The sequence below is a fragment of the Prunus dulcis genome, chromosome 6, assembly GCF_902201215.1.
Source record: "Prunus dulcis chromosome 6, ALMONDv2, whole genome shotgun sequence".
NCBI lineage: Eukaryota > Viridiplantae > Streptophyta > Magnoliopsida > Rosales > Rosaceae > Prunus > Prunus dulcis.
In genome coordinates this window covers 2037966-2063163 of record NC_047655.1, presented here as the reverse complement: position 1 = coordinate 2063163, position 25198 = coordinate 2037966, and the positions used below count along the sequence as shown (strand labels likewise).

The 25198-nt window shown below is 34.4% G+C and overlaps 4 protein-coding genes across 12 annotated transcripts; 1 reads left to right on the top strand and 3 right to left on the bottom strand.

The window, feature by feature from the left end:
* LOC117629611 (calcineurin B-like protein 3) lies at window positions 1-3701 on the bottom strand. 5 transcript variants are annotated; one of them, XM_034362143.1, is made up of 10 exons: window positions 3507-3701; window positions 2445-2542; window positions 2193-2347; window positions 1983-2065; window positions 1722-1793; window positions 1461-1569; window positions 1210-1262; window positions 1014-1094; window positions 766-878; window positions 1-328 (listed from the first exon to the last, which is right to left on the bottom strand). In XM_034362143.1, the coding sequence occupies exons 3-10, from the start codon at window positions 2314-2316 to the stop codon at window positions 271-273; spliced, it is 693 nt and encodes a 230-aa protein (XP_034218034.1). In that variant the 5' UTR covers window positions 2317-2347; window positions 2445-2542; window positions 3507-3701; the 3' UTR covers window positions 1-270. The 5 variants fall into 5 exon arrangements, with proteins under 5 accessions (XP_034218034.1, XP_034218038.1, XP_034218035.1 ...); XM_034362147.1 differs by having other exon boundaries at window positions 1734-1793; XM_034362144.1 differs by having other exon boundaries at window positions 2445-2537.
* A 1449-nt stretch (window positions 3702-5150) lies between these two features.
* Window positions 5151-10919, top strand: LOC117631011 (formin-binding protein 4). Of its 4 annotated transcripts, none has more exons than XM_034363919.1 (10): window positions 5151-5432; window positions 6035-6127; window positions 6688-6812; window positions 7056-7753; window positions 7863-9229; window positions 9569-9648; window positions 9734-9826; window positions 9900-9973; window positions 10201-10345; window positions 10588-10919. In XM_034363919.1, exons 1-10 carry the CDS (start codon window positions 5348-5350, stop codon window positions 10669-10671), a joined length of 2844 nt encoding a protein of 947 aa, XP_034219810.1. In that variant the 5' UTR covers window positions 5151-5347; the 3' UTR covers window positions 10672-10919. The 4 variants fall into 4 exon arrangements, with proteins under 4 accessions (XP_034219810.1, XP_034219811.1, XP_034219813.1 ...); XM_034363920.1 differs by having other exon boundaries at window positions 5402-5432; window positions 6035-6313; window positions 6481-6812; XM_034363922.1 differs by having other exon boundaries at window positions 5402-5432; window positions 6035-6417.
* A 9796-nt stretch (window positions 10920-20715) lies between these two features.
* LOC117631493 (protein YELLOW LEAF 1, choloroplastic-like) lies at window positions 20716-23183 on the bottom strand. 2 transcript variants are annotated; one of them, XM_034364691.1, is made up of 5 exons: window positions 22938-23183; window positions 22558-22629; window positions 22085-22266; window positions 21351-21420; window positions 20716-21057 (listed from the first exon to the last, which is right to left on the bottom strand). In XM_034364691.1, exons 2-5 carry the CDS (start codon window positions 22610-22612, stop codon window positions 20861-20863), a joined length of 504 nt encoding a protein of 167 aa, XP_034220582.1. In that variant the 5' UTR covers window positions 22613-22629; window positions 22938-23183; the 3' UTR covers window positions 20716-20860. The 2 variants fall into 2 exon arrangements, with proteins under 2 accessions (XP_034220582.1, XP_034220581.1); XM_034364690.1 differs by having other exon boundaries at window positions 22085-22269; window positions 22938-23180.
* Window positions 23184-24380: 1197 nt separating this feature from the next.
* Window positions 24381-24704, bottom strand: LOC117629507. The gene has a single exon (XM_034362009.1). The coding sequence runs from the start codon at window positions 24702-24704 to the stop codon at window positions 24381-24383; it is 324 nt and encodes a 107-aa protein (XP_034217900.1).
* Between the last annotated feature and the right edge of the window lie 494 nt (window positions 24705-25198).

Sequence of the window (25198 nt, the reverse complement as noted above, 5' to 3'; positions counted from 1 at the left end):
TGCACCTCCCAATAAAATCCAGTATCATAAGAAGCCAAAATCAGAAGCCACATACAATTAAAAGCAATTTCAGTCGTAGAGCATAAAATAAAATACACACAGCCAAAAAATATTCAAAAGAAACAACGAAAATAATGATGTAAAAAATTTCTTCTTGGCCCTTTACATAAGAGTGGAGTGGGCCACATTCTCTTCAGAAACATGCAAAACCACATCAAGTTAATTAAAAAATGATGTCCCTTGGAGCTTAAAATTGGAAATTTTCAAATTTCAGGTGTCGTCCACTTGTGAGTGAAATACAAAGCTCGGAAATGTTGTGGTGATGTCTCTGCTCAGAAAACAAAAAACACATCATCATCAGAAGTTATAGCACACAACCAGTTGATCTGTTATATATAATCAGCGAGTTCAATTAAATCTGAAATTTAGTACAGAAAAAAATAATTATTCATTTTTAATGTTTTTAGTCGGCATTGATCAATTGCCCACTGTTCATCACAGGTAAATCAAAATCAAAACAGATATCCTGATAAAAAGATTATGATCACGTCATTCTACCAAAGGATATTTAGAGACTTGTAGTTTTAAGTGTACATGAAAACACCAACGTCGACGAAAAAAGAATGATGTTTTGAAATCTTTTCCACAAGATTTATCTTCTCATTGTTTAGCCAGAAAAGTTTATCTTGGTCTAAGCAGGCATAAAGTTGGAAACATTTGTAAGGACAAGGTCTCGTAACATGATAAGTATATATGAAAACTTACTTGAGGTATTGAAGCGTCATATTTTTAAGAAGGGATGGGTGCCGCAAAACAAGGCTTCTCCACTCTTCCTTGTCGATCCTCCCATCATGTTTAGTATCGGCTTCCTCAAAGGTCTGAAACAAGGTTCCAAAAGAAAAAAGAAATATTTAATCAACTTCAGTAACATACCAAGCACTCCTTCATGTAGCCAATATATCTAGGAACATCATACATAAACATCTAATACTAAAGTTGGGTAGAGAAAGCACCTTATCAATTATACTTTCTATCACATCATCTGAAAGATTCATGCCAGATTCTGCAAGGGTAGCGACTACCATTTGCTTCACCTAGATATATAGAAACATAAATAAGAACATGCGGACTGTTGGAAAGAAACATAAAGAAGCTTAATAAATGAATTCAGAGATAAACAGATAGTTCACTTAGGAACAAATAAATTACCTCCTGTCTTTCAATGAAGCCTTGTTGTTTGAGGTCATATAATTGAAAAGAAACTGAAATTTGAGATTTTAAAAATTAATATTAATGAGGAAAAAAAAAAAAGACATTACAAGGTCTAATTGATCAACAAAAAATAAACCTTAAAACCTCGCAATCATATTCCACATGTTACAGTTTAGCATTGATAAACATTAACTGATTGATATTACAATTTATAAATGACTTATATTATCAATAAACACAAAACTTACACTCAATCTTATCGTCAATTGGGGCGTTAGGATGAAAGACAGACAGGGCTCGTGCAAACTCTTCAAAACCTAGTATTCCATTGTGCTTTGTGTCAAACAAGTCAAATACCTGCAATAATGAGCAATAAATAATCGGCGCCTTATCCAAGGTACTTAAGACTTAGCAAAGGCTGTAAGATGCATAATTGATACTATAAATAATCAAGATGATGGAATTAAAGAGAAGACTATAACAAGTTTGAAGAAGATATAATTTCTCACAGAGAAACGTACACGATCAGCAAACAAGCTCTCTTTCTTGTTTGTCTTGAATAATGCCAGTTGAAACTCCTCCTACACCATGGCATTAAATAAACAACTTTTAAGAAAGAAAAAGAGTGTAGGGAACGTAGAAATGTGGCAGCATAAGGAAGGGACCAGGAATTTATGGAAAAATTTAGGTGAATATGCATTGCAAATACAATTCTAACCCAAATGTATACATGAAAAGCATTGCCTAAAGAACAGTAAGATTATACAAACCTTGTTAATCAATCCATCATCAATCACTGCACTGCTGATCTTCTTAAATAGCTCATAAAGTGCCTCTATTTCACTCACGCTGACTGTATCAAATAAGAAATAACAATTCCCAGTACTATGAGAGTCCATTGTTTAGATATAAAACTGAAATAGTGGACACATAGACATAGTAAGAAAAAAAATGCTAATTTCTTTGGTGAAATGACATACACACTGTCTCCCTTGCTAGAATTTCAGGGTCTTCTAAACCTCTTGATTGCTTGTACAACTCAAGATCACAGCACCTCAGTAGGGAAGCACATAAATGCTTTAACCCCTCTATGCACTGCAACATGATATTTTCTGCAGATCAAAACACTCCATACCTGGTTCACATGGAAAAATGAAAAACAAATCATGAAATTTCCTTTAAGTCTATCTTTAAAAGAAAGGATCCTAAAGCATGTAAATATCAAAACAAACCTTTTAACCATTTCCTACTTCTTCTAACTCACGCCCAAATCCAAGATCCGTAAAATTTGGAGCAGCCAAAGCTATATCTGTTTTGATAGATAGCTGAACTGAATCAAGTAGAACATGGTAGATTAGAAACCCATCTCAAAAACAGGTTTTACTCTTGTAAAGCCCGAAACGAAAAGCAAACCCACAATAACTGAAGCAATGGAAGTGTATATGACTTGACCAAAGTTTTTTTTAATTTTTTAATTTTTATTTTTAATTTTTTTAAATTTACATGAAGATGAAAGGGGTCAAATGTAGCTCTTAAACCAACAAAACAGTCACAATGAAATACTAAAACCTAAATCCAATCCTAACCTAAACATTTCCATTGAAAAAGAGCAACAATTTCATGATTTAGTCATATCCATCCTAGTAATAGCATTTACAGTACCTCACCTCAGCTAAACACTCTCTTCTATTTCTATACACCACAACGGTTTTAGAGTCCAAACATCTAACTGGATTTGAATAAGAAAAACATGCACAATTATTTCACCGAATAAAACCCACATAACCAAACAAATTTTCAATTCAAACCAAGAAAACGAAATATAAATTACGAATCTGTATTGTGCTTACTGAATTCACAACCCAAATTGGCATTGTGATTGCTTAACAACACATAACTAAGAAACAATCCGGCAAAATGTAAGAAATTTCACACTAAATTTCAGCTTAGAAATCACGGAAGCTGACTAATTATAACTCCCCAATCCTCCATACGTATTCCACAACCAAACATAAATCCACACGCACACAAAAAAAAAAACACAACACCAAACAGAAACATGAAAAACAAGCTAGCAATCCCCAAATCCGAATCCGAATCCGAATCCGAGATCCAAACATTGAGCACAACAATCCGAACGCAATTGAAAGACGCAAATATAAACAAAAGAAGCTCAGCGATTTATTTGGCCGTGGAGAAAATTCGGGCAATTGAAAAAAAACATATTGAGAGAATCAGAACGAAAAGGAAGATTCAGAAATTGGAGAATTACAACAAAAAGATAGAAACTTTACTTTGAGAGAGAGAGAGAGGGAGAAGGAAGAGCGCTGTGGCTGAGCAGCTGTGTTCTTGGAGGGCGATGGTATGCGATCTCTGTGCAGCTATGTAGCGAATCTCCTGTTTATATATGGAGGTTACGAATGTGATAGACAGAGAAGAAGAAGAAGAAGAAGAAGAAGAGCATGTTGTTACAAACTACAAAGACAGATATTCATTTCTGCCAAGGACTGTTTTATGATGCGGAGAGCGAAACGACGTCGTTCGGGAGTTGGATTGGTAGATTGCCATCCGCCGCTAGTGAATTATTGGACTTGGAGAGGGTGTGTTCGTTTGTTGTTTGTTTTTGGGTTTTTTTTTTTTTTATTTTAAAATTTTAAATTTTTTTAAAAATAATAAATTTTATTTTATTTCCTTTTTATTGGGAAAGATAATATGCATGCTCGGCAATCATTTTAGCTTTTCAAAAGATTTTAAACAATTATTTATTTATTATAGCATACTTTAATTGAGCCTTTTAATTAAGATTGCAAAATTAAATATTTCATAATTTAAAACCTAGTTTGGCATAATAAGGTCTTTTTAGTAAAGAAAAAAAAAATGTTAATATACAAATTAGAGGTGAAATTCAAGTGGAATTGTGTAATTTCCATATTAAGTTTTAGTCATTTCAAAAGAAGGACAGTTGTCACAATTCGGATCGGTTCCGTCGTAGCACGATATTATTCTCTTTAGGCCATTCCATGCCTTCACGGTTTTGTTTCTGGAAACTCACGAGCAACTTCCCAGTTGGTCACTCATTTTGGGATTGCTCTAGTATAAACTCGCTTAATTTCGAAGACTCCAAAGTCAGTGAGCTCCAAAAAGACTTCATGTTAGATGGATGTGGACATGTACATATAAGGCACATCACTCCCTCTTCATTGGTCGATGTAGGATGTTACAATAGTCTTTTTTTATTTATATATTTTTGATTGTGGTGTTATGACTTAAGGCAATTTTGATCAAATTGAAATTATTCAGTTGTGAAGTTATAACCCAACTTCGACATGTGCCCTACATCCCATGTTGACAACAAAATCAAGGGTCCATGTATGACATGACTAAATAATGTGAAGATAAAAAATATATATATTTATATTGAATAATGTTTGTTTGCTTTTTTTCTCTGAATGTCTGAATTGCATAATGTTTAATTTGCCCATATTTCATGTCACGTGAACTTGATAGCACATTATATTATTCGTGTTATTATAAATGTTGGGATGGTTTAATTTGGAGGTTGTGGGTATACTCGAGTGCTGGTGGTGAGAGTAACTAAGTTTTTTTAAAACTTTTTTTTATTTAAAATAAAAACTGTGGTATTATTCAAGATATTTTGATTGATTATTTTATTCCTCTTAGTTAATAAATAATATATCATTTGTGTTTAAAATAAAACTATCTTAAAAAACAATAATAAAAAATCCAAAATTTCATTTTAAAAGTCATAAATAAATCCAAAAAGAATTAAAAATATCTAAACAAAGAGAGGCCCATTGGGCCTAGTGGTTGAGTGTGTTGTGGGTTGACGTGAAGGTCTATGGACCACAATCCCCATATATATATATATATATATATATATATATATATATATAAATAAATAAAAACGTAGAGACAAAATGAGGTTGAAGAGAAACACAAAACCTCCACGATTGTTTACCTGGAAACGCAATCAAAAGCCCCCTCAAAAAGCCAATTTCTAATCAATTCGAATTCGAAACCATAATCAAAATCGAAGCTTTGAAATTAGGGTTACAATCTAAGCATTCAAGCTGTTAAGCTTGTTTGAGAAGCAAAAGCGCTCAGAGTCTAATCGATGGGGAAGAGAAAAGAGCGTCGTCTTGCAGCTAAGACCAACGCTGGTCGCAGAGTCAAGCTTGATCTTTTCGCGGAACCCTCTGGTACTCTCTCTCTCTCTCTCTCTCTCTCTCTCTCTCTCTCTATATATATATATATATATATATATATACACACATATATACACACACACACATAGGTATGTGTATATATATCTGTACTATGTGATTTATGCATGCATTTGTCCTCGAGATTATTTAAATCGTTTCTCTTTAGTGTTTTCTAAGTATTATTTTTCCTGTTTAATTGTCTGTGTGTCTCTATTTCTGGGGTTTTGTTTCATCTAGTTGTGTATAGTCATTAGCTTGTCTAAGAAGTGTCTTCATATATACATGTACACACACGTATTCTAAAAGTTAGCTGAATAGCGGACGCGGAAGTAACAATCGCTGCAGTTTTGGGATGAAAACGGTATTTTTAGATTATTGGTGGATTGAAGGACTCTTCTTCGGAACATTTTAGATGTGTTTCATTTTGTTTGTTTTTGTTTTTTAAATATGTCCCTTTAGTATCATTAACTGACGTTATTTTTCACTAATGTTGATAATGCCATATTCCTGTACGGAATTGGATGATACATAAATGATTATGTGTAGTTTATCTACATTTCGGGGTATCATGTTGAGCAACTTGTTTGCCTTTATAGGAGATTTGGGTGGCTCTGCTGAACATGATGAGCTTGGAGGAGATATGAAATCCAAAGGCCATGCTGGGTTACCCAATTCACCATCTTCTTCAGGTGGGTTCCGTCAGTTTTCTTCAAAAAGGACTTTGTAGAGAGGACATGTGTGCTCAACATTATGTTGTTCGGTGGAATTATGGATACTATATGTGCAAGACATGTTATGTTGTTTGCCCCCCAAGATTTTGTTTTCAGACTGTAGGGTGGCTGTTGTCTTGTTGAGAACATTCACTATCAGATCAGGTCGGGCCCTGCCACAGTGAAATTATGAATCACCCCTATTCGTTATTCCCTTTTTGGCACCAACAAAGCATTTTGGAGATTTCAGCCGGGAAATTTTTCTATCGGTTCGTATGTCCTGTCTTTATTTTGCTTTGTACTTGCTGACAATTTTCTTCCTTGTGTAACAGGTGGCTGCAATGAAGAGATCCTAATCTTCTCATTTCAAATTTTAACTTAGACAGCCTTTTGTCTCCCCCACTCTTAGTTGCTATTACTTCCCTTCTAAATAAAGATTCCATCCTTTGTTTGTTTAGGTGCTGATATGTTGGTGATTACTAAGTAGATAATATGATGGATTGGGTAGTGTTTGACAAGCGAGTATATTATGCGTGCAGGTCAGCAACCACAAAATCCGTTGCTGTTACTTGGGCAATATAGTGATGATGAGTTGGATGATGACTCAAATCAAGTACTTAGCAATGCTGCTGTAGGAAATTCCTCACCTGAGAATAATGATGAGGTAATTAAATGGATTCTCTACTTTCTTCAATGTCCCGTGTCCTTACCAATCTGGAGCTTAGTTTATTGAGTAGCTTAGTGAGTGGGGCTTTATTATGACTCTCTCTCTCTCTCTCTCTGTGTCTGATGTACTAATTGGGGCATGTCTCTAAGTAAAGCTAGGTACTAAAATTTAAGTTCTCTTTACCTCTCAGACCTTTCATTTTGTATTTACTTCACATGCTCAATGCTTTGCCTCTTTCAGGTTAAGAGTTCGCTTGGTGAATCTTATCAGCATATGGATACCAATGCTGATGAAGACCTTGCTTCTCAGAAGGTTAAGCAACAGGGAGGGGATACAAACTGTGCCCCGAATGATTGTGACCAGAGCATGGAGGACAGTGATAAAAGAGAAAATGATGATGTGGCCTCAAGTGATTTACGCACAGAATTGTATTTGACAGAACAAGCCTCTGTTCCTGAAACTTCTAGTTTACAAGTCATTGGAGATGTCAGTTCAGGCTGGAAGATTGTGATGCATGAAGAGAGTAATAGCTATTATTACTGGAATACTGAAACGGGGGAAACTTCATGGGAAGTACCTGATGTTTTGACCCAGGAAACCAAGTTAACGAGTGACCAGAAAACACCTACTGTTGCAGGAAAGTTGGAGAACGTTCCTGTTGGTACAGAAGAGTCTAACTTAACTTCTGATGTGAAATTAGATGGTTTTTCTAATTCTGACACAAATGAAGGGGCTGCCAATATGGTTCCTCATGGAACAGAATCGTATGGACATGGGTGTGGGTGTGGGTCCCAAATGGATCAGTGGAATCTAGCATGCAATAATCAAGCTACTCATGATACAATGGCTAATGAAGATCTTGAATCAGGGATTGATCTCTCTTCTCGTCTTGTCAAACATTGTGAGGCTTTGTTAGAAAGATTGAAGTCATTACAAGGGTATGGCATGTTTTGCTCTGCTCCCAATTTTTTTGAATTTATTTAAATGCCCACTTGGTTTTTTGTTTTGCTTCTGGAGATTTATAATAACTTAATTTATATGTTTCAGGTCCAAGGAACAATTGCAAGATCTCAACTGGATCTCAAAGTATACTTTGGAAGTTGAGATAAGACTCTTTGATTTTCAGTCCCTTTTATCTTATGGGTCATCCTTGCTTCCATTTTGGATGCATTCTGAAAGACAGCTTAAACGGGTTGAGAGTGCTATAAATGATGAAATGTCCAAAATTTCTAAATCTGTACAAACGGATGAAGTTCAGGCAGCTCATGCATCTTTCTCCCAGGGAGAAACAAATTTTCAGGAAAGCGTGGGATGTAAAACTGAAGCAGATCAAGTTGAAGCTTTGGATGATTTTCATGCTACCCCTAGTGTTGATACATTAGCAATAGTCTCTAAAGAACGTTCAGGTGTAAATGCCGAGCATGTTTCTGAATTTGGCTCGCCTACTAGGCATATGGAGAGCGGTGTAAGTGAACAAGTCAATGGGCTGGCAGTTCCCATTGAGTCAACTACCAAGAATGATTTTTGTGCTGGGGAAGAGGTTGACATGGATGTGGACATGGAAGTTGAAGATTCAAATTCTGCAGGAAATACAACTATTGCATATGCATTGAATGCCACGGTGTTTGCTCCGTCAGAGCAGCCAATTAATCCTAGCCCACCTTCAGTATACACATCTTCAGTGCCAGAGGATACATTCACTATACCACCTCCCCCAGATGAGGAATGGATTCCTCCACCACCACCTGATAATGAACAGGTTCCTCCACCCCCACCTGATGAGCCCCCACCTCAGCCCCCGCATCCTCCTTTGTCATCTTACCCTGCGACAGGGCAAGCTCCTTATCCAGAGCAATACAATTTTTCCTATCCAAGTTCCAGTTTTGAATATTATGGGCATACAGTTACTGAAGGGCCTAGTAGTACTTTTTATGGACATCCTGAAGGATGCCAAGTTTCTATGTCCCATGCACCACTTTACTATGCTGCAGTTCCTGGCACCTATACTGAAACTTCTCAGGCTGCAGCTAACCCTGTTGAGTCTGTCACATATTATGGGCTTCAAGATGGAACAGGACTCTCTGTTCCTGTAGTCAATGGTGTAGAGTCTTTACAGTTTCACAGTGAGTCTGCTCCTCTTAGCTATGAAAACCTTGTATCCGATCGTACTGGATCTATCAACTCCTTTGCAGGAGCAGGCAGTAGTGGTTCATTGCCAAATGTGAATATTGATAGTTCTGCTGTTGATGGTGAGACTGGTGGGGCATCTATGGATGTTCCATCTACCACATCCACAATCCAAGCACCTGCAATCATTTCAGTGAAAAGTAATGTTCCTGTGCCATCAACTAATCATGCCCCTAGTGCTGCATCTATTCCTGCCACATCGGAGGTTACTAAGGCTCAGTCTAAAGGTAAAGCTTTTAAACACCTAATAAGATGGAGTAATGTGCTTTTCACGGCATTTTTTTATGTCATCCTACTTCTTGTTAATGTTCTTGATGGAGTTAAGCTGTGACTAGTTATAATAGGTTAGACAACCCATTGTGCAAATGATGTGTGAAAGAGAGTTCTCTCTCCTCCCCCCCCTCCTTTTTTGGGGCTCTCTACCATACATAATAAGTTAATAACATATATGGAAAGCAACAAGCCAACAAGCATTCTTTTTTAGTTCAACCACGTGGTGTTAAACTTCTATTCCAGTGACATGCATAATTACAGGCATACTCATCATTTTCTTTTCTCTTATTCAGTTCCACGTACTAAAAAGCGAATGGTTGCAGTTGCTTCCTCCTTGAGGTCTAATAAGAAAGTCTCCAGTTTAGTAGACAAGGTATGCTTTTTGTTTTTGATTTTTTACATTGCTACTAGCATCAGTATAATTATGGATCACCTAATTTTAATTTCAAATCAACCAGTGGAAAGCAGCAAAAGAGGAGTTGCTTGAAGATGAGGAGGAACCTCAAAATGCATATGAGTTGTTTGAGAGGAAGCGACAAAGGGGAATAGAGGTTTGCTGGACTTTATTTGTACAAGTTACTGTATCTTGGCTCCTTCTGGTTTCTTATGTTCCCTTTGTTGCAGCAATGGTATGCACAACAAATTACCAGCGGAGAGGCCAAAGATAATGCCAATTTTCAGCCTCTTGGTGGCGATTGGTATGATGACTTGAAATCTTACACTTAACACATTCTTGAAAGAAATTATAAAGTTGCTGAGCTGCAGTAGGGACAGTTTAATATTTTACTGTTAAAGTCCAAAGTTTTCTGGTATATTTATTATTGTTTTGGGTGACTTGGTCAGAGTCTCCAAGTTTTCAACTTGTTAAATACAAGTTTCGTATCATATGAACTTTCTTGTGATGTGATTGCTATGTTTCATACAGGCGTGAGAAGGTGAAGCGAAGAAAAGCTCAATTAGCCCGCAAAGCTGGACAAACCGCATCAACACCTGGACCTGAGGCACATGCGGATGGGAACCAGAAGCCTGATCTGGCAGAACTCTCAAGGGGTCTCCCCTCCGGTTGGCAGGTATATGTTTAGGGGACACATTATTTAATGGCCAGGAAGTGTTGCTTTTCAACATTTCTGTTATGTTGCCTCCTGGAGTGAGAAGGAAAATTCTGCATGTGCTCTAGTTGGATTTGTTTGAGTCTTTTCCTTGCTTGCTAGATTGTATGCTTATTGTCAAAGCCATTAAACGCTTCTTCAAAGCATGTGATCTTGTTCTGCAAAATCTGAAATTTTTTTTTTTAATTTTTAATTTTTTTCAGGCCTACTGGGATGAATCCTCAAAGCAGGTTTATTATGGAAATACGGCGACCTCAGAAACTACGTGGACTCAACCAACAAAATGAAGTCTTCAAATTTTCATTTGTAGTTATTTGGTTGACTTGTGTACTATCCAGGTTGAATTAGGAATGTAAGAGGGCCTGCCATCTTTACATAGAGATCCTCAGCTACAATAAGAAATTTTGGGATAGTTATTAGTGTCGATTTTATCTTGGTCAGATTGTTTTCGGGGGAAGTTCCCTTGATGCATCCTTGTGAGAATCATTTAACTCTCCAAAAGAAGGAAAAAATCATTTAATTTTTTAAGAGGCCACTTTGCCTGTTCTTTAACCAAATACTTTTAAGTTTATCGCTAGGGGCAATAAGATTATAAATATGAGGCCAATCTTTTCACAATGCACCAACAACAAAAATATAGATTTCTCTGTAGGCCAATCTTTTGAGGTACTCTGTGAAAATCTCACATTAAAAAACCACAATCTTATAAAGGTGTTTATAAAGAAAGCACTATGATTGATTTGTAAGTGTAGTTAACATTGGAAAGTTGGGCCAATGGCCTAGGCTTGGATTTGGATTAGGCTTTCATTAATAATAATTATATTAATCAAAGACTTGGGCCATGGCCTTGCGGCCATGGCTATACAATTTTTTTTTAAAATTCAAAAAATAAGTACAGTCTCGCGGCTATACTATTATATATACAAAAAGGCCGGCCCATGGCCTAAGTCCACGTGTCAAAGAGGTAAAGCCATATTATTTTTAAATGCAAAAAAAGAGTAGAGCCGCACGGGTATACTACTTTTTTAAAATTCAAAAAAAACGTATAGCCGTGCGGCTGTACTATATATATAAAAAGGCCGGCCCATGGTCTAAGCTCAAGTGTCAAAGAGTCCTAAGCCCACATGTCAAGGAGGTAAAGCCATACTATTTTTTAAATGCAAAAAAGGAGTATAGCCGTACGGCTATACTATTTTTTTAAAATTCAAAAAAAACAGTATAGCCGTGCGGCTGTACTATTATATATATAAAAAGGCCGGCCCATTGCCTAAGCCCAAGTGTCAAAGAGGCCTAGGCCCACGTGTCAAGGAGGTAAAGCGATACTATTTTTTAAATGCAAAAAAGGAGTATAGCCGTGCGGCTGTACTATTATATATATATATATATATAAGGGGTCGGCCCATGGCCTAAGCCCAAGTGTCAAAGAGGCCTAAGCCCACGTGTCAAGGAGGTAAAGCCATACTATTTTTTAAATGCAAAAAAGGAGTATAGCCGAATGGCCATACTATTTTTTTAAAATTCAAATAAATAGTATAGCCGCGTGGCTATACTATTATATATACATAAAAAGGCCGGCCCATGGCCTAGGCCCACGTGTCAAAGAGGCCTGAGCCCACGTACATCAAAACCATAACTCTGCCCTCCATATTGTACATACAGGTATTCTTTCGGAGATGAGGATGGCGGCGGAATCTGTAAGATTTCAAGTATGTCCGATGTGGGGGGCAAAGGCAAGTCTTTTTTCTTCAGAGAATACTAAACATCAGCTATAAGAAGCCAAATAATATCAAGGTCGATAGATGCATCACGGAGACCTTGAAAGGCTTCAAATATATTTTCACAATGCACCAACAATAAAAATATAGATTTCTCTGTAGGCCAATCTTTTGAGGTGCTCTTTGTGAAAACCCCACATTAAAAAATCACACTCTTATAAAGGTGTTTATAAAGAAAGCACTATGATGGATTTGTAACTGTAGTTAACATTGGAAAGTTGGGCCAATGGCCTAGGCTATAGCCTTGGCTTTGGATTAGGCTTTCATTAATAATAATTATATTAATCAAACACTTGGGCCTTGGCCTTGCGGCCAGGGCTATACAAATTTTTTTTTAATTCAAAAAATAAGTATAGCCTTGCGGCTATACTATTATATCTATAAAAAAGGCCGGCCCATGGCCTAAGCCCACGTGTCAAAGAGACCTAAGCCCACGTGTCAAAGAGGTAAAGCCATACTATTTTTTAAATGTAAAAAAGGAGTATAGCCGACCGGCTATACTATTTTTTTTAAATTCAAATAAATAGTATAGCCGTGCGGCTATACTATTATATATATAAAAAGGCCGGCCCATGGCCTAAGCCCAAGTGTCAAAGAGGCCTAAGCCCACATGTCAAGGAGGTAAAGCCATACTATTTTTTAAATGCAAAAAAAACGTATAGCCGTGCGGCTGTACTATTATATATATATAAAAAGGCCGGCCCATGGCCTAAACCCACGTGTCAAAGAGGCCTAAGCCCACGTGTGAAATAGGTAAAGCCATACGATTTTTTAAATGCAAAAAAGGAGTATAGCCGGACGGCTATACTAATTTTTTAAAATTAAAAAAAAAAAGTATAGCCGTGTGGCTGTACTATTATATATATAAAAAGGCCGGCCCATGGCCTAAGCCCACGTGTCAAAGAGGCCCAAGCCCATGTGTCAAAGAGGCATATTATTTTTTAAATGCAAAAAAGGAGTATAGCTAAACGGCTATACTATTTTTTAAAATTCAAATAAATAGTATAGCCGCACGGCTATACTATTATATATATTAAAATGCCGGCCCATTGCCTAAGCCCACCTGTCAAAGAGGCCTAAGCCCACGTGTCAAAGAGGTAAATCCATACTATTTTTTAAATGCAAAAAAGGAGTATAGCCGACCGGCTATACTATTTTTTTAAAATTCAAATAAATAGTATAGCCGTCCGGCTGTACTATATTATATATATAAAAAGGCCGGCCCATGGCCTAAGCCCAAGCTGACGAATTTCGTCGCGAGATGTTTATTTATTTATTTTAAAAATAAAATTTATGAAAATTATTTTTTTTTCTTTTCATAATTAAATAATATCTTAGCTTGATTTAATTACATTCATTAGTAATTATGTTCTAACAATTATTTCTCTAGTCGATAAATAGTATTAAATATTTTAATTAACATCATAAGTGATATTACTTAATAAGTAGTATTTAGTTGTTAAAATTCTTAATACCCATATTAAACACGTACGCACGTATTTTTTAATAGTACTTCTGTATACGTCTTAAAGACTCGGTATAATGAAACAAACGTATTGTACACATACGCACGTATTTTAATGATTAATTAATTACTATTTATCAAGTAATTTACGAAATTGAGTAAAATATTTAAATATTCACTAAAGAAATAATAATTAAAACAAAATCACTAATTAAAGTAATTAAAAAAGGGCTAAGGTATTACCTAATTACATGTATTGAATTGAAGAAGTTGGCCCACAAGCAAAAGTAAAGAAACAAATTTTCAAAAAAAAAAATATATTATTAAAATTTTAAATTAAAAAAAAAACAAAAGGAACACAACCTCTCCCGACGAAATTTCGTCGGCACAAGTGCACAGACCTCTCCCGTCGAAAAAATGTATGCCAACAAAATTTCGTCGGGGCAAGCCTAATCCGGCAAATTTTGTCGGCATAGACCTATGCCGACGAAATTTCGTCGCGAGAGGCTTATTTCTTTTTTAACAAAATAAAAATTCTGAAAATTATTTTTTTTTCTTTTCATAATTAAATACTATCTTAGCTTGATTTAATTACATTCATTAGTAATTATGTTCTAACAATTATTTCTCTAGTCGATAAATAGTATTAAATATTTTAATTAACATCATAAGTGACATTACTTAATGAATAGTATTTAGTTGTTAAAATTCTTAATACCCATATTATACACGTACGTACGTATTTTTCAATAGTACTTCCGTATACGTCTTAAAGACTCGGTATAATGAAAGCAAACGTATTGTACACGTACGCACGTATTTTAACGATTAATTAATTACTATTTACCAAGTAATTTATGAAATTGAGTAAAATATTTAAATATTCACTAAAGAAATAATAATTAAAACATAATCACTAATTAAAGTAATCAAAAAAGGGCTAAGGTATTACCTAATTACATGTATTGAATTGAAGAAGTGGGCCCAAAAGCAAAAGTAAAGAAACAAATTTTCAACCAAAAAAATAATAAAATTATTATTAAAAATACAAATTTTTTTTTATTTTAAAAAAAGGAACACAACCTCTCCCAACGAAATTTCGTCGGCACAAGTGCATAGACCTCTCCCGACGACAAAATCTATGCCGACGAAATTTCGTCGGGGCAAACCTGATCCGGCATATTTTGTCGGCATAGATCTATGCCCACGAAATTTCGTCGCGAGAGGTTTACTTCTTTTTAAAAAAAATAAAATTTTAGAAAATTATTTTTTTTCTTAGCTTGATTTAATTACATTCATTAGTAATTATGTTCTAACAATTATTTCTCTAGTCGATAAATGGTATTAAATATTTAAATTAACATCATAAATAATATTACTTAATAAATAGTATTTAGTTGTTAAAATTCTTAATACCCATATTATACACGTAGGTACGTATTTTTCAATAGTACTTCCATATACGTCTTAAAGACTCGGTATAATGAAAGCAAACGTATTGTACACGTACGCACGGATTTTAATGATTAATTAATTACTATTTACCAAGTAATTTACGAAATTGAGTAAAATATTTAAATATTCACTAAAGAAATAATAATTAAAACATAATCAATAAGTAAAGTAATGAAAAAAGGGCTAAGGTATTACCTAATTACATGTATTGAATTGAAGAAGTTGGCCCAAAAGCAAAAGTAAAGAAACAAATTTTCAACAAAAAATATTTTTTTTATTAAAAATTAAATTTTTTTATTTTTTTTAAAAAGGACACAACCTCTCCCGACGAATTTTCGTCGGCACAAGTGCATAAACCTCTCCCGACGAAAGATTCTATTCCGACGAAATTTCGTCGGGGCAAACCTAATCCGGCAAATTTTGTCGGCATAGACTTATGCCGACAAAATTTCGTCGCGAGAGGTTCATTTCTTTTTTAAAAATATAAAAATTCTGAATTTTTTTTTTCTTTTCATAATTAAATAATATCTTAGCTTGATTTAATTACATTCATTAGTAATTATGTTCTAACAATTATTTCTCTAGTCGATAAATAGTATTAAATATTTTAATTAACATCATAAGTGACATTACTAAATGAATAGTATTTAGTTGTTAAAATTCTTAAGACCCATGTTATTCACGTACGTACGTATTTTTCAATAGTACTTTTGTATACGTCTTAAAGACTCGGTATAATGAAAGCAACGTATTGTACACATACGCATGTATTTTAATGATTAATTAATTACTATTTACCAAGTAATTTACGAAATTGAGTAAAATATTTAAATATTCACTGAAGAAATAATAATTAAAACATAATCACTAATTAAAGTAATCAAAAAAGGGCTAAGGTATTACCTAATTACGGGCATGTTTACGTATCAGTAATGGGTATTGGAGGAAAGGGAATGATTTCCATTCCTGACTTCCCCTGCGTTTACTTGCAATCAGGAATGAAAAAATAAATGGGCCCCACCTCAAAATCCGTAATCACATTCCCTCAAAACTAGGTATCAGATCGACTAGGGGGGGCTAGTCGATACGATTCCCATTCCTGCTTTCTCTTATTAACTTCCAAAAATACCCTTACCACTTTACTATAATTCCAAAATAACTCAAACCCTAAAAAAAATAAAAATACACGCTAGAAGGAGTTCAAACAACTCAAACCCTTAACGTTACAACACAGCCTCCCTGGAGCAGCAGAAACTATGTAAGTCACTCCATCTATCTATCTATCCACCTTTTTCTTTTTCTTCTATCTTCTGTCTTCACATTCATCGCAAAACAAAGTATGATCATGGATAAATAAATTGATGATATTGTCATAGTTAACCATGTTGGTAGTATATGAATGAAGAGAGATGGCGTTGGGTTTGGAAAATCTTATAGTTGGTGCAGAATGTATTTTGTCAAAGTGGAATGTCATTATCTTCTGTTTATGAATTTCTTAGTGTTACTATTCTAAGACTTGCAGTTTGTTTAGGTAATTACTACAAAGTGATTGCTGCCGTTTGGAGTTCCAATTGCAGTGTCAGTTTTTGTCTAAAGCTTAATATTCCAAGGAATTTCTTCATGTTTTTACTTGTGATTTAACAAGATTTTATTGTTTTGTAGTTAGGCTAGTTTGCATTTAATTTTGAATTTTGGTGTAGGGCTTTCAACTAGTAAACCATTTGAGGTATTATTGACAATCGTATGAAATGTACTTTGACCATTTCCTCAACTAATGGGGGTTGATGATTCCCTTAACTTGTGGGGGTTATCGTCCTAAGAACCTTTTATTAATTATTATTATTTTGTCAAAGTGGAATGTCATTATCTTCTGTTTATGAATTTCTTAGTGTTACTATTCTAAGACTTGCAGTTTGTTTAGGTAATTACTACAAAGTGATTGCTGCCGTTTGGAGTTCCAATCAATGGATATGTGATAATTACTACATACGTGATAATTACTAGAGTCTCCTTTACATTCCATAATTCTATTATTGTTGTCATATACAGAACAAGGATTAGGCTTAGGTAACCAATATTTTTATTATTGTCACAAATATTTCTAGGTCTCACCTCGCATTGTGTTGATCAGAAAAGGAAAAGAGGAAAAGCCTTCATGCCATAGATCAGCTGTTTCTTTTTTGTTTTAGTTTTTGGTTTTTCCCAATATCCTTTTACAAATTTCGATGTCTCGTGTTGATCAGAATCTTTTTACATATGTTAAACTGTTTTTCATATCACAGATATATATATATATATATATATATTTTTCATATCACAGAATCTTTTGATATCTTGAATAATATACATATTTTAATGTCAGGTTTGGTTAATGTTCTTTCAACAGAGAAGGATCTTGCTGATGTGCAAGCTAAACTTGGTGGTGAATTGAGGAAAATAGAATTCCTAACTCCTTTGCAAGTATTTCGTATCACCAATATTTTAGCCAAAGAGCACGATTTGCTGAGGGTCTTCTTTACCATGACTGATGAAGAAAAAAAAGATTATGTATTTAATTTTATGGAGCATGGCTTATAGTGATTGCGATTGATGAGTAATGGGTGAATGACTTTTGTGGAGATTATATATCTCTTCTTTTGGTAGTTTGACTATTTTGTATTTAATCGTATGAAGATTATGCAAATTATTATTATTTGATTATTTACTAGTTACGTAGGTGAAAGATAAATATTTATTGGAGTTTATTTTGTGAATTTTATTTGCTTATGTTAGTTTTGGATGTGCTCTTTGCAACTGCTTAGCCCTTAGGTGACTTCTTTTGTGAATTTTATCTCACTTGATCAAAGATTTCTTAGCCAGGTTAGCTTGTCTAGCTTTTGGTTCAGAATAAATTGCTGATAATTTTCTTTGATAACGGATTCCCTCTTACTGATAATTCAAAACCCCTTTTCCTATAGCTTTTGGTTTTGGGTGAATTTTATATATGTGATGTGGTGAAAATGTGTAGGGCATTTTAGTAATTAAATTAATTTGAATTCTGATTCATGAAAATTAGTAAACAATAACAATGGGAATCAACCCCATTCCTTTACTAATTTCGTATGTTTAGTAAACAGCTTAATGGGAATGATTCTTCCCATACCGATTCAGTAGTTCCCCGATTCCTAAATTATCTAATTCCTTACTTTCTCCATTACATGCCGACGAAATTTCGTCGCCAGAGGTTGATTTCTTTTTAAAAAAAATAAAAATTCTGAAAATTATTTTTTTTCTTTTCATAATTAAATAATATCTTAGCTTGATTTAATTACATTCATTAGTAATTATGTTCTAACAATTATTTCCCTAGTGGATAAATAGTATTAAATATTTTAATTAACATCATAAGTGATATTACTTAATAAATAGTATTTGGTTGTTAAAATTCTTAATACCCATATTATACACGTACGTACGTATTTTTCAATAGTACTTTTGTATACGTCTTAAAGACCGGTATAATGAAAGCAAACGTATTGTACACATACGCACGTATTTTAATGATTAATTAATTACTATTTACCAAGTAATTTACGAAATTGAGTAAAATATTTAAATATTCACTAAAGAAATAATAATTCAAACATAATAACTAATTAAAGTAATTAAAAAAGGGCTAAGGTATTCCCTAATTACATGTATTGAATTGAAGAAGTTGGCCCACAAGCAAAAGTAAAGAAACAAATTTTCAAAAAAAAAAATATATTATTAAAATTTTAAATTAAAAAAAAAACAAAAGGAACACAACCTCTCCCGACGAAATTTCGTCGGCACAAGTGCACAGACCTCTCCCGTCGAAAAAATGTATGCCAACAAAATTTCGTCGGGGCAAGCCTAATCCGGCAAATTTTGTCGGCATAGACCTATGCCGACGAAATTTCGTCGCGAGAGGCTTATTTCTTTTTTAACAAAATAAAAATTCTGAAAATTATTTTTTTTTCTTTTCATAATTAAATACTATCTTAGCTTGATTTAATTACATTCATTAGTAATTATGTTCTAACAATTATTTCTCTAGTCGATAAATAGTATTAAATATTTTAATTAACATCATAAGTGATATTACTTAATAAATAGTATTTAGTTGTTAAAATTCTTAATACCCATATTATACACGTACGTACGTATTTTTTAATAGTACTTCCGTATACGTCTTAAAGACTCGGTATAATGAAAGCAAACGTATTGTACACGTACGCACGTATTTTAATGATTAATTAAATACTATTTACCAAGTAATTTACGAAATTGAGTAAAATATTTAAATATTCACTAAAGAAATAATAATTAAAACATAATCACTAATTAAAGTAATCAAAAAAGGGCTAAGGTATTACCTAATTACATGTATTGAATTGAAGAAGTTGGCCCAAAAGCAAAAGTAAAGAAACAAATTTTCAAAACAAAATAAAATAAAATAAAATATATTATTAAAAATTTTAATTTTAATTTTTTTTTTGAAAAAAGGAACACGACCTCTCTCGACGAAATTTCGTCCGCACAAGTGCATAGGCCTCTCCCGATGAAAGAATCTATGCTGAAGAAATTTCGTCGGGGCAAACCTAATCCGGCAAATTTTGTCGGCATAGACCTATGCCGACGAAAGGTCGTCGCGAGAGGTTTATTTCTTTTTTTAAAAAATAAAAATTCTGAAAATTTATTTCTTTGACATGTGGGCTTAGGCCACGGGCCTCTCGGACACGTGGGCTTAGGCCTTGGGCGGGCCTTTATATCTATGTGTGTGTGTATATATATATATATATATATATAAAAGTATAGTCGCGCGGCTATACTATTTTTTGAATTTTGTTTTGTAAAAGTATAGCCGTTGGGCCTCTTTGACACGTGGGCTTAGGCCATGGGCCTCTCTGACACGTCGGCTTAGGCCCTGGGCGGGTTTTTTTTATATACATACATAAAATAGTATAGCCGCACTGCTATACTCTTTTTTTTAGTATAGCCATGCGGCGGTACTCGTGTTTCCTTATTTTTCTAAAAATAGCCTTTACTCTTTTGACACGTGGCTCGGGGCTGGGAACCTCCTTTTTTCTAAAGATATGCATAGTATAGCCGCACGGATATACCCTTTTTTATTTTTAATATTTTAAAATTATAAAATTTGTTTTTATTTTTATTTTTAATATTTTAAAATTATAAAATTTGTCTCTTTACTTTTGTTCTTTGGCCTACTTCTTTAATTTACTATACGTAATCAAGTGATATCTTAGCCTTTTTTAATCACTTTGCTTAGTCATTACATTTTAATTATTATTTAATATAAAAAGATTGAAGAAAAAGAACACAAAGTAATTCATTTCTATTTATTAAGTCTTCTGTGAAATCGTTTGGGTGTCTTTTTTCAATTTCTCCATACCCCAAGAGCCCTATCTATCACTATTATGCCATTGCTCGAGTATCTATCATCCCTTTTTGATTTTTTACTTTTTCAAAGTTATTACCCGCATAAATATTTTAGCACTTTCACGTTTAATAATGTATTATATGCGTACGCACGAAATTCTCATGTTTATAAATATAAGATTATAAAAATATAGAGCTATTGATTGAAATTACACAGCCCAAGAATACCAGCTATGTGTTGATGCCCAAATAGTAGGCAATCATACATCAAACACATTTTTCCAAGTATAAACCTTAATTATTATTCATTATTCATTATTCATTACCACAGAAAAAATACAATACAAAATCTCCACAACATGTCCTCTCAAAACCCTTCCATTACCTTCTCCTATTTTCCCGATAACCACCCTCACTTTCTTTATCCTTTAAAAAGCTCAGGAAAAGAAGAAAGCCAAAAAAGGCAAATCCTCCAGACCAGTTGCCCCCACCACCACCTCCACCGCCACCACCATCACCATCATCACCAGGAGGGAATCCACTTCCACCATCATCAAGCAGTGGGGACTTTTCCTTGCCTGTAATTTCATTCAACTGTTAGAGGATTTCTTACATTACTTCAGAGTTTCAAGAAGTAAAACAGAAGATGCCAACCAACATGCTCATCTCCAAGTAAATTCCAAATTTTTTTTTTAATAGAACCAAGTAGATTCCAAATAACTATCGGATTTCAAGACCTTGAGAAAAAAGGGCTATACAAATTAGAGGAACACAAATTACATTGTGTCGAGCAGACACTCATCTCCAAACTTTCAAAATGTGTTTTTTCACAACACTATATTAGCAAATAATACTAACTAATCACTCTTACCAGGAAGATGTGTAATTGTTGGAGCCTCACGGGTGACAGTCTGGGTTTGCTCTGCACCGCATCTGGCATTCTGCACGATAGAAGAGCAAAATCAACAGATTTCTTACACTTCTGTTCCTTGATAGAGGAACTTAGGGATCAATTTAGAAGAAAACATAAACAATAACAAATAACAAATGCTAGAACAAAATGTAGACTTGAACATACTTGTCAAGCAATCAGGAAAGCAATTTCATGGTGTTTATTTTGAGGGTCATGTCCACCAAAATGCTTAAAAATTTACAAACAATAACAATAGAATTACATAATTTCTTCGCCAAATGAGCATCTGTGGGATTTGAAAACACAGGCAGACATACACACACACACACACACAAGAAAAAACTGAACCAGGTATCAATTAACTGATTCCAGGCATCTAGAGCCAATAACCAAACTTAAGTGAAAAGAACTTTCAAAAGCCAAGCCCATATCTTCTTTCACCAACTTTCATAAAAAGGAATGAAATGGGAAATGCATCAGCTTATGCTACAGGATCACCATTCTCACGGTCCATCAATGAATTTACCAACAAATGATAAAAATTTGCTTAAGACGAACCATGATCTCAAATTGCTATGGGAGAGTAATCTATAGGATATACTGATCCAGCATGCAACAGATCAAAATTATATCACCATGTAAAGATAAGGAAAGCAGGTAAAATGATACAAGATATGAAATACGAAACTAACCGAAGCAGAAGCACATATTACAGAAGCAGACCGACGGGAACCAATGACTGGTTTTCTTTTCTCAAGAAGTGATAACTGTGCACCAAGCCCCACTGGTTTGATCTTAAAATGTACCATTCTTCCATCACCACAAACCCTTTTTGGCCCACAGCTAGAAAGCTTCAGTCGTCCGGGGCATTGACCTACTGTTTTCACCGTACAAAGAAACATCATAACCGTAATAAATGTCATCAAACTGGAAATTCCAACAAACACAGTTATAGAAGAAATTCTTTCAAGAGACACTCTAGTTGTGTAAATTTCCCCGGTAATGAGCAAGTAACTATAGTTGATACAAAAAATAACACCATATTTGCTACAATCTAAATTAGGTGAAAAAGCATATCCTGATTTTGGAACTATTGGCAAACAAATAACAGAATTTATTATCTTAAAAAATCACAGAAACTTAGCAATGGGTACTCATAAAATACCTGCTGGCAATAGAGGCGAGCTAACAATTGTACTTGCAGCAGTCAACATTGGCATCTTGATGATAAAATCACCTGAGAACACAACCCTTTGCACGTTAAAACAATAAAACAATACACAGATATATATACCTAAATAAAAATACATGCTTATTAATTAAGATTCAATTAAACGCAATTGAAGAAAACTATGAGATATGAGCGAAATGTATCCAGTGAAAACTCAATAAACAGGGAGATACTGGTTTTGAGGGGGCTATCACATCAGTACAACTCAATAACTAATAGGCTGTTTTGGGTTTGAACTTTAGGTAAGACTAAGAATTTCAATATGTAAAATTCATATCTTTCAGGTGGTATTCGTCAGAACCCAATCTCCTTACCCGAGAAAGACTCCTCCTTTGAACCTCAGCAGCTACAGAAAAGCCTGAACCAGCGAACCCTTTCTGAGTTTATGGTGGTTGGGCACAAAGCCGAACCCTAATCTTCTGTAAGTCCAAATTTGAAGGAGATTTTGATGTTGTTGTGGGGATGGAGGAGGTGTGGAGGGGTTGGGTTGATTTCGCTGTGAATGCAAATGGAAGGCGGTGAGCAACGCCCGTGTTGGTAACGGTGTCGTTTCGTCACAACCGTGCAATCTTTTTTATATGTTTGATCTCAAGTATGGCCTGAGCCCACTTCAATGAACTTCCATGGGCTTCTAAATGCACCAAACAATTCATTTGTTTTGTTTTTAATTTTCTTGGGCGCTTCTATAATGAGGGGCTATGTTGAGTGATTACAATAAGGGGTTTCAATCCAACAGTCCAATAATAACTTTACACTGGATCGAACAGCTATTAAGGACCCACTCATTATAACCCCTTACAAAAACCCCTCATTCTAGCCTGGCCGAATTTTCTTTGCTTACCACACAACATTTCAATTATTACACCGATCTAAAGGAATTTCAATTTTGTCGTAAATAGTGATCAACAATTTTACAAAATTAAAATGAAAAGAACAAGTACACTTCAATATATTGGAAGACTTCTCTTTGAAGATTCAATTTCTTTCAATTTAGATGGTTTCATGTTTATTTTGTTTCGTAGACATTTATGAATAAGTTAAACTTGTGACAATCACAACATTTTAGTGATCGGTTAGAATAGACAAGACGAAGACCTGTGAAGTTAAAGGGAAAACAAGACGGGGGACTCGATGATGAGAAAGGAAATTCATTTCCATCTCCTTCTTTTTAGAAAGTCAGATACAAAATTGGTAATGTGAAACTTGTGTGAATGTGATGATAAAAAATTGCATGCAAATAGAATTATCTCTTTTTTTGGCTCAAAAAACAGAATAACTTTTGTTTTTGGTGGAAATATAATTACTTGGAAGCTTAAATTTATGTAGTTTTTGATATAAGCACAAAATTAACACAAATTAAAAATCACACCCATGGAAAATTAATGTGCTTTTGCATGAATATAAAACAATTTAGAAGAATTATAAAATAAAATAAAAACAATTTAGAAGAAGCTTCCTAAAGAGAGCATTGAGAACATATAGAATATCAAGTACTAAACCAATAATATTACACCCTCAAAAGTATCTATCAAAATTTTAGATACCAACCAAATGTTGGATATGTTGTAGATAATATTATTGTTCTCTCCAAGGAGAGACCAAATTACTAACAAATTAATACAACATTTGTCACAATATCAGCTTCTTTTTTTGTTTTGTTTTTTTGTTTTCTGATGATATGTTGATAGTATTATTCTTATGCTGAAGCAACATGCATGCATGCCAACTATTTCACTCAATATTTTTGTATGAACAAGTTATTGGGCAGGGACTGAATCACTAAGGGGGCTAGACTTGCGAGCCCCCAGCTCCGAGAGGTTCGAGCCGACGGAGGCTCCCCGATTGAGACCGGAGCCGAAGCTCGAAGTTCTGTGGTGCCTGCAGCGGAAGGAACCAGCATGAGTGGTTGGGGAGCAGAGGCAATTCTTCCACCTTGATTTTGAAGCATCTTGTGATGTTGGCGAAGCAAGCATATGAGAATGCTTCTTGAAATCCTCTATGCTAAATTCTGGTATGGTTAGGTTTTGACCCTTGCACTTGATCCTTGGGGTTCGGGGATTTTGTTCTACCTTTTCAGCCATTTTTGTCTGTCAACTTCAAGAAAAAAGAAAAATGAAACAATTGACAATATAATTAACATCTACATATACATGTCACATATAAAACATGCCAAAATGCCTCACACATTGAGCATTTTCTGTATCATTTCAGATGATGCAATTGCAAATGTTACTGTTTTATCAATCAATGTGGTTTTCAATCACAAATATTAATTACAGAAAGAGGAAAGATAAGAGAGGCAGAATAGATAGAATATTGAAATTCTTAGCTTCTCATGAAACCAGAAGATAAGATGGGACTATCAATTAATCAATCTGAAACTTAAATTCACACAAAAGACATGCAATGTCACCTCTTTGTTCAGATGTGGGACTTGGAAATGGCAGAAAATCTTCCCCAATCGCCAGGCAAGATGTTTTCTGGCTTGTAGCAAGGAGAAGGGTGAGATGGTGAAAGGTGTTTCACATTTATCTTTCTACCCACCCCCTTAACAAAGAGGAAAAAATCTTAATGA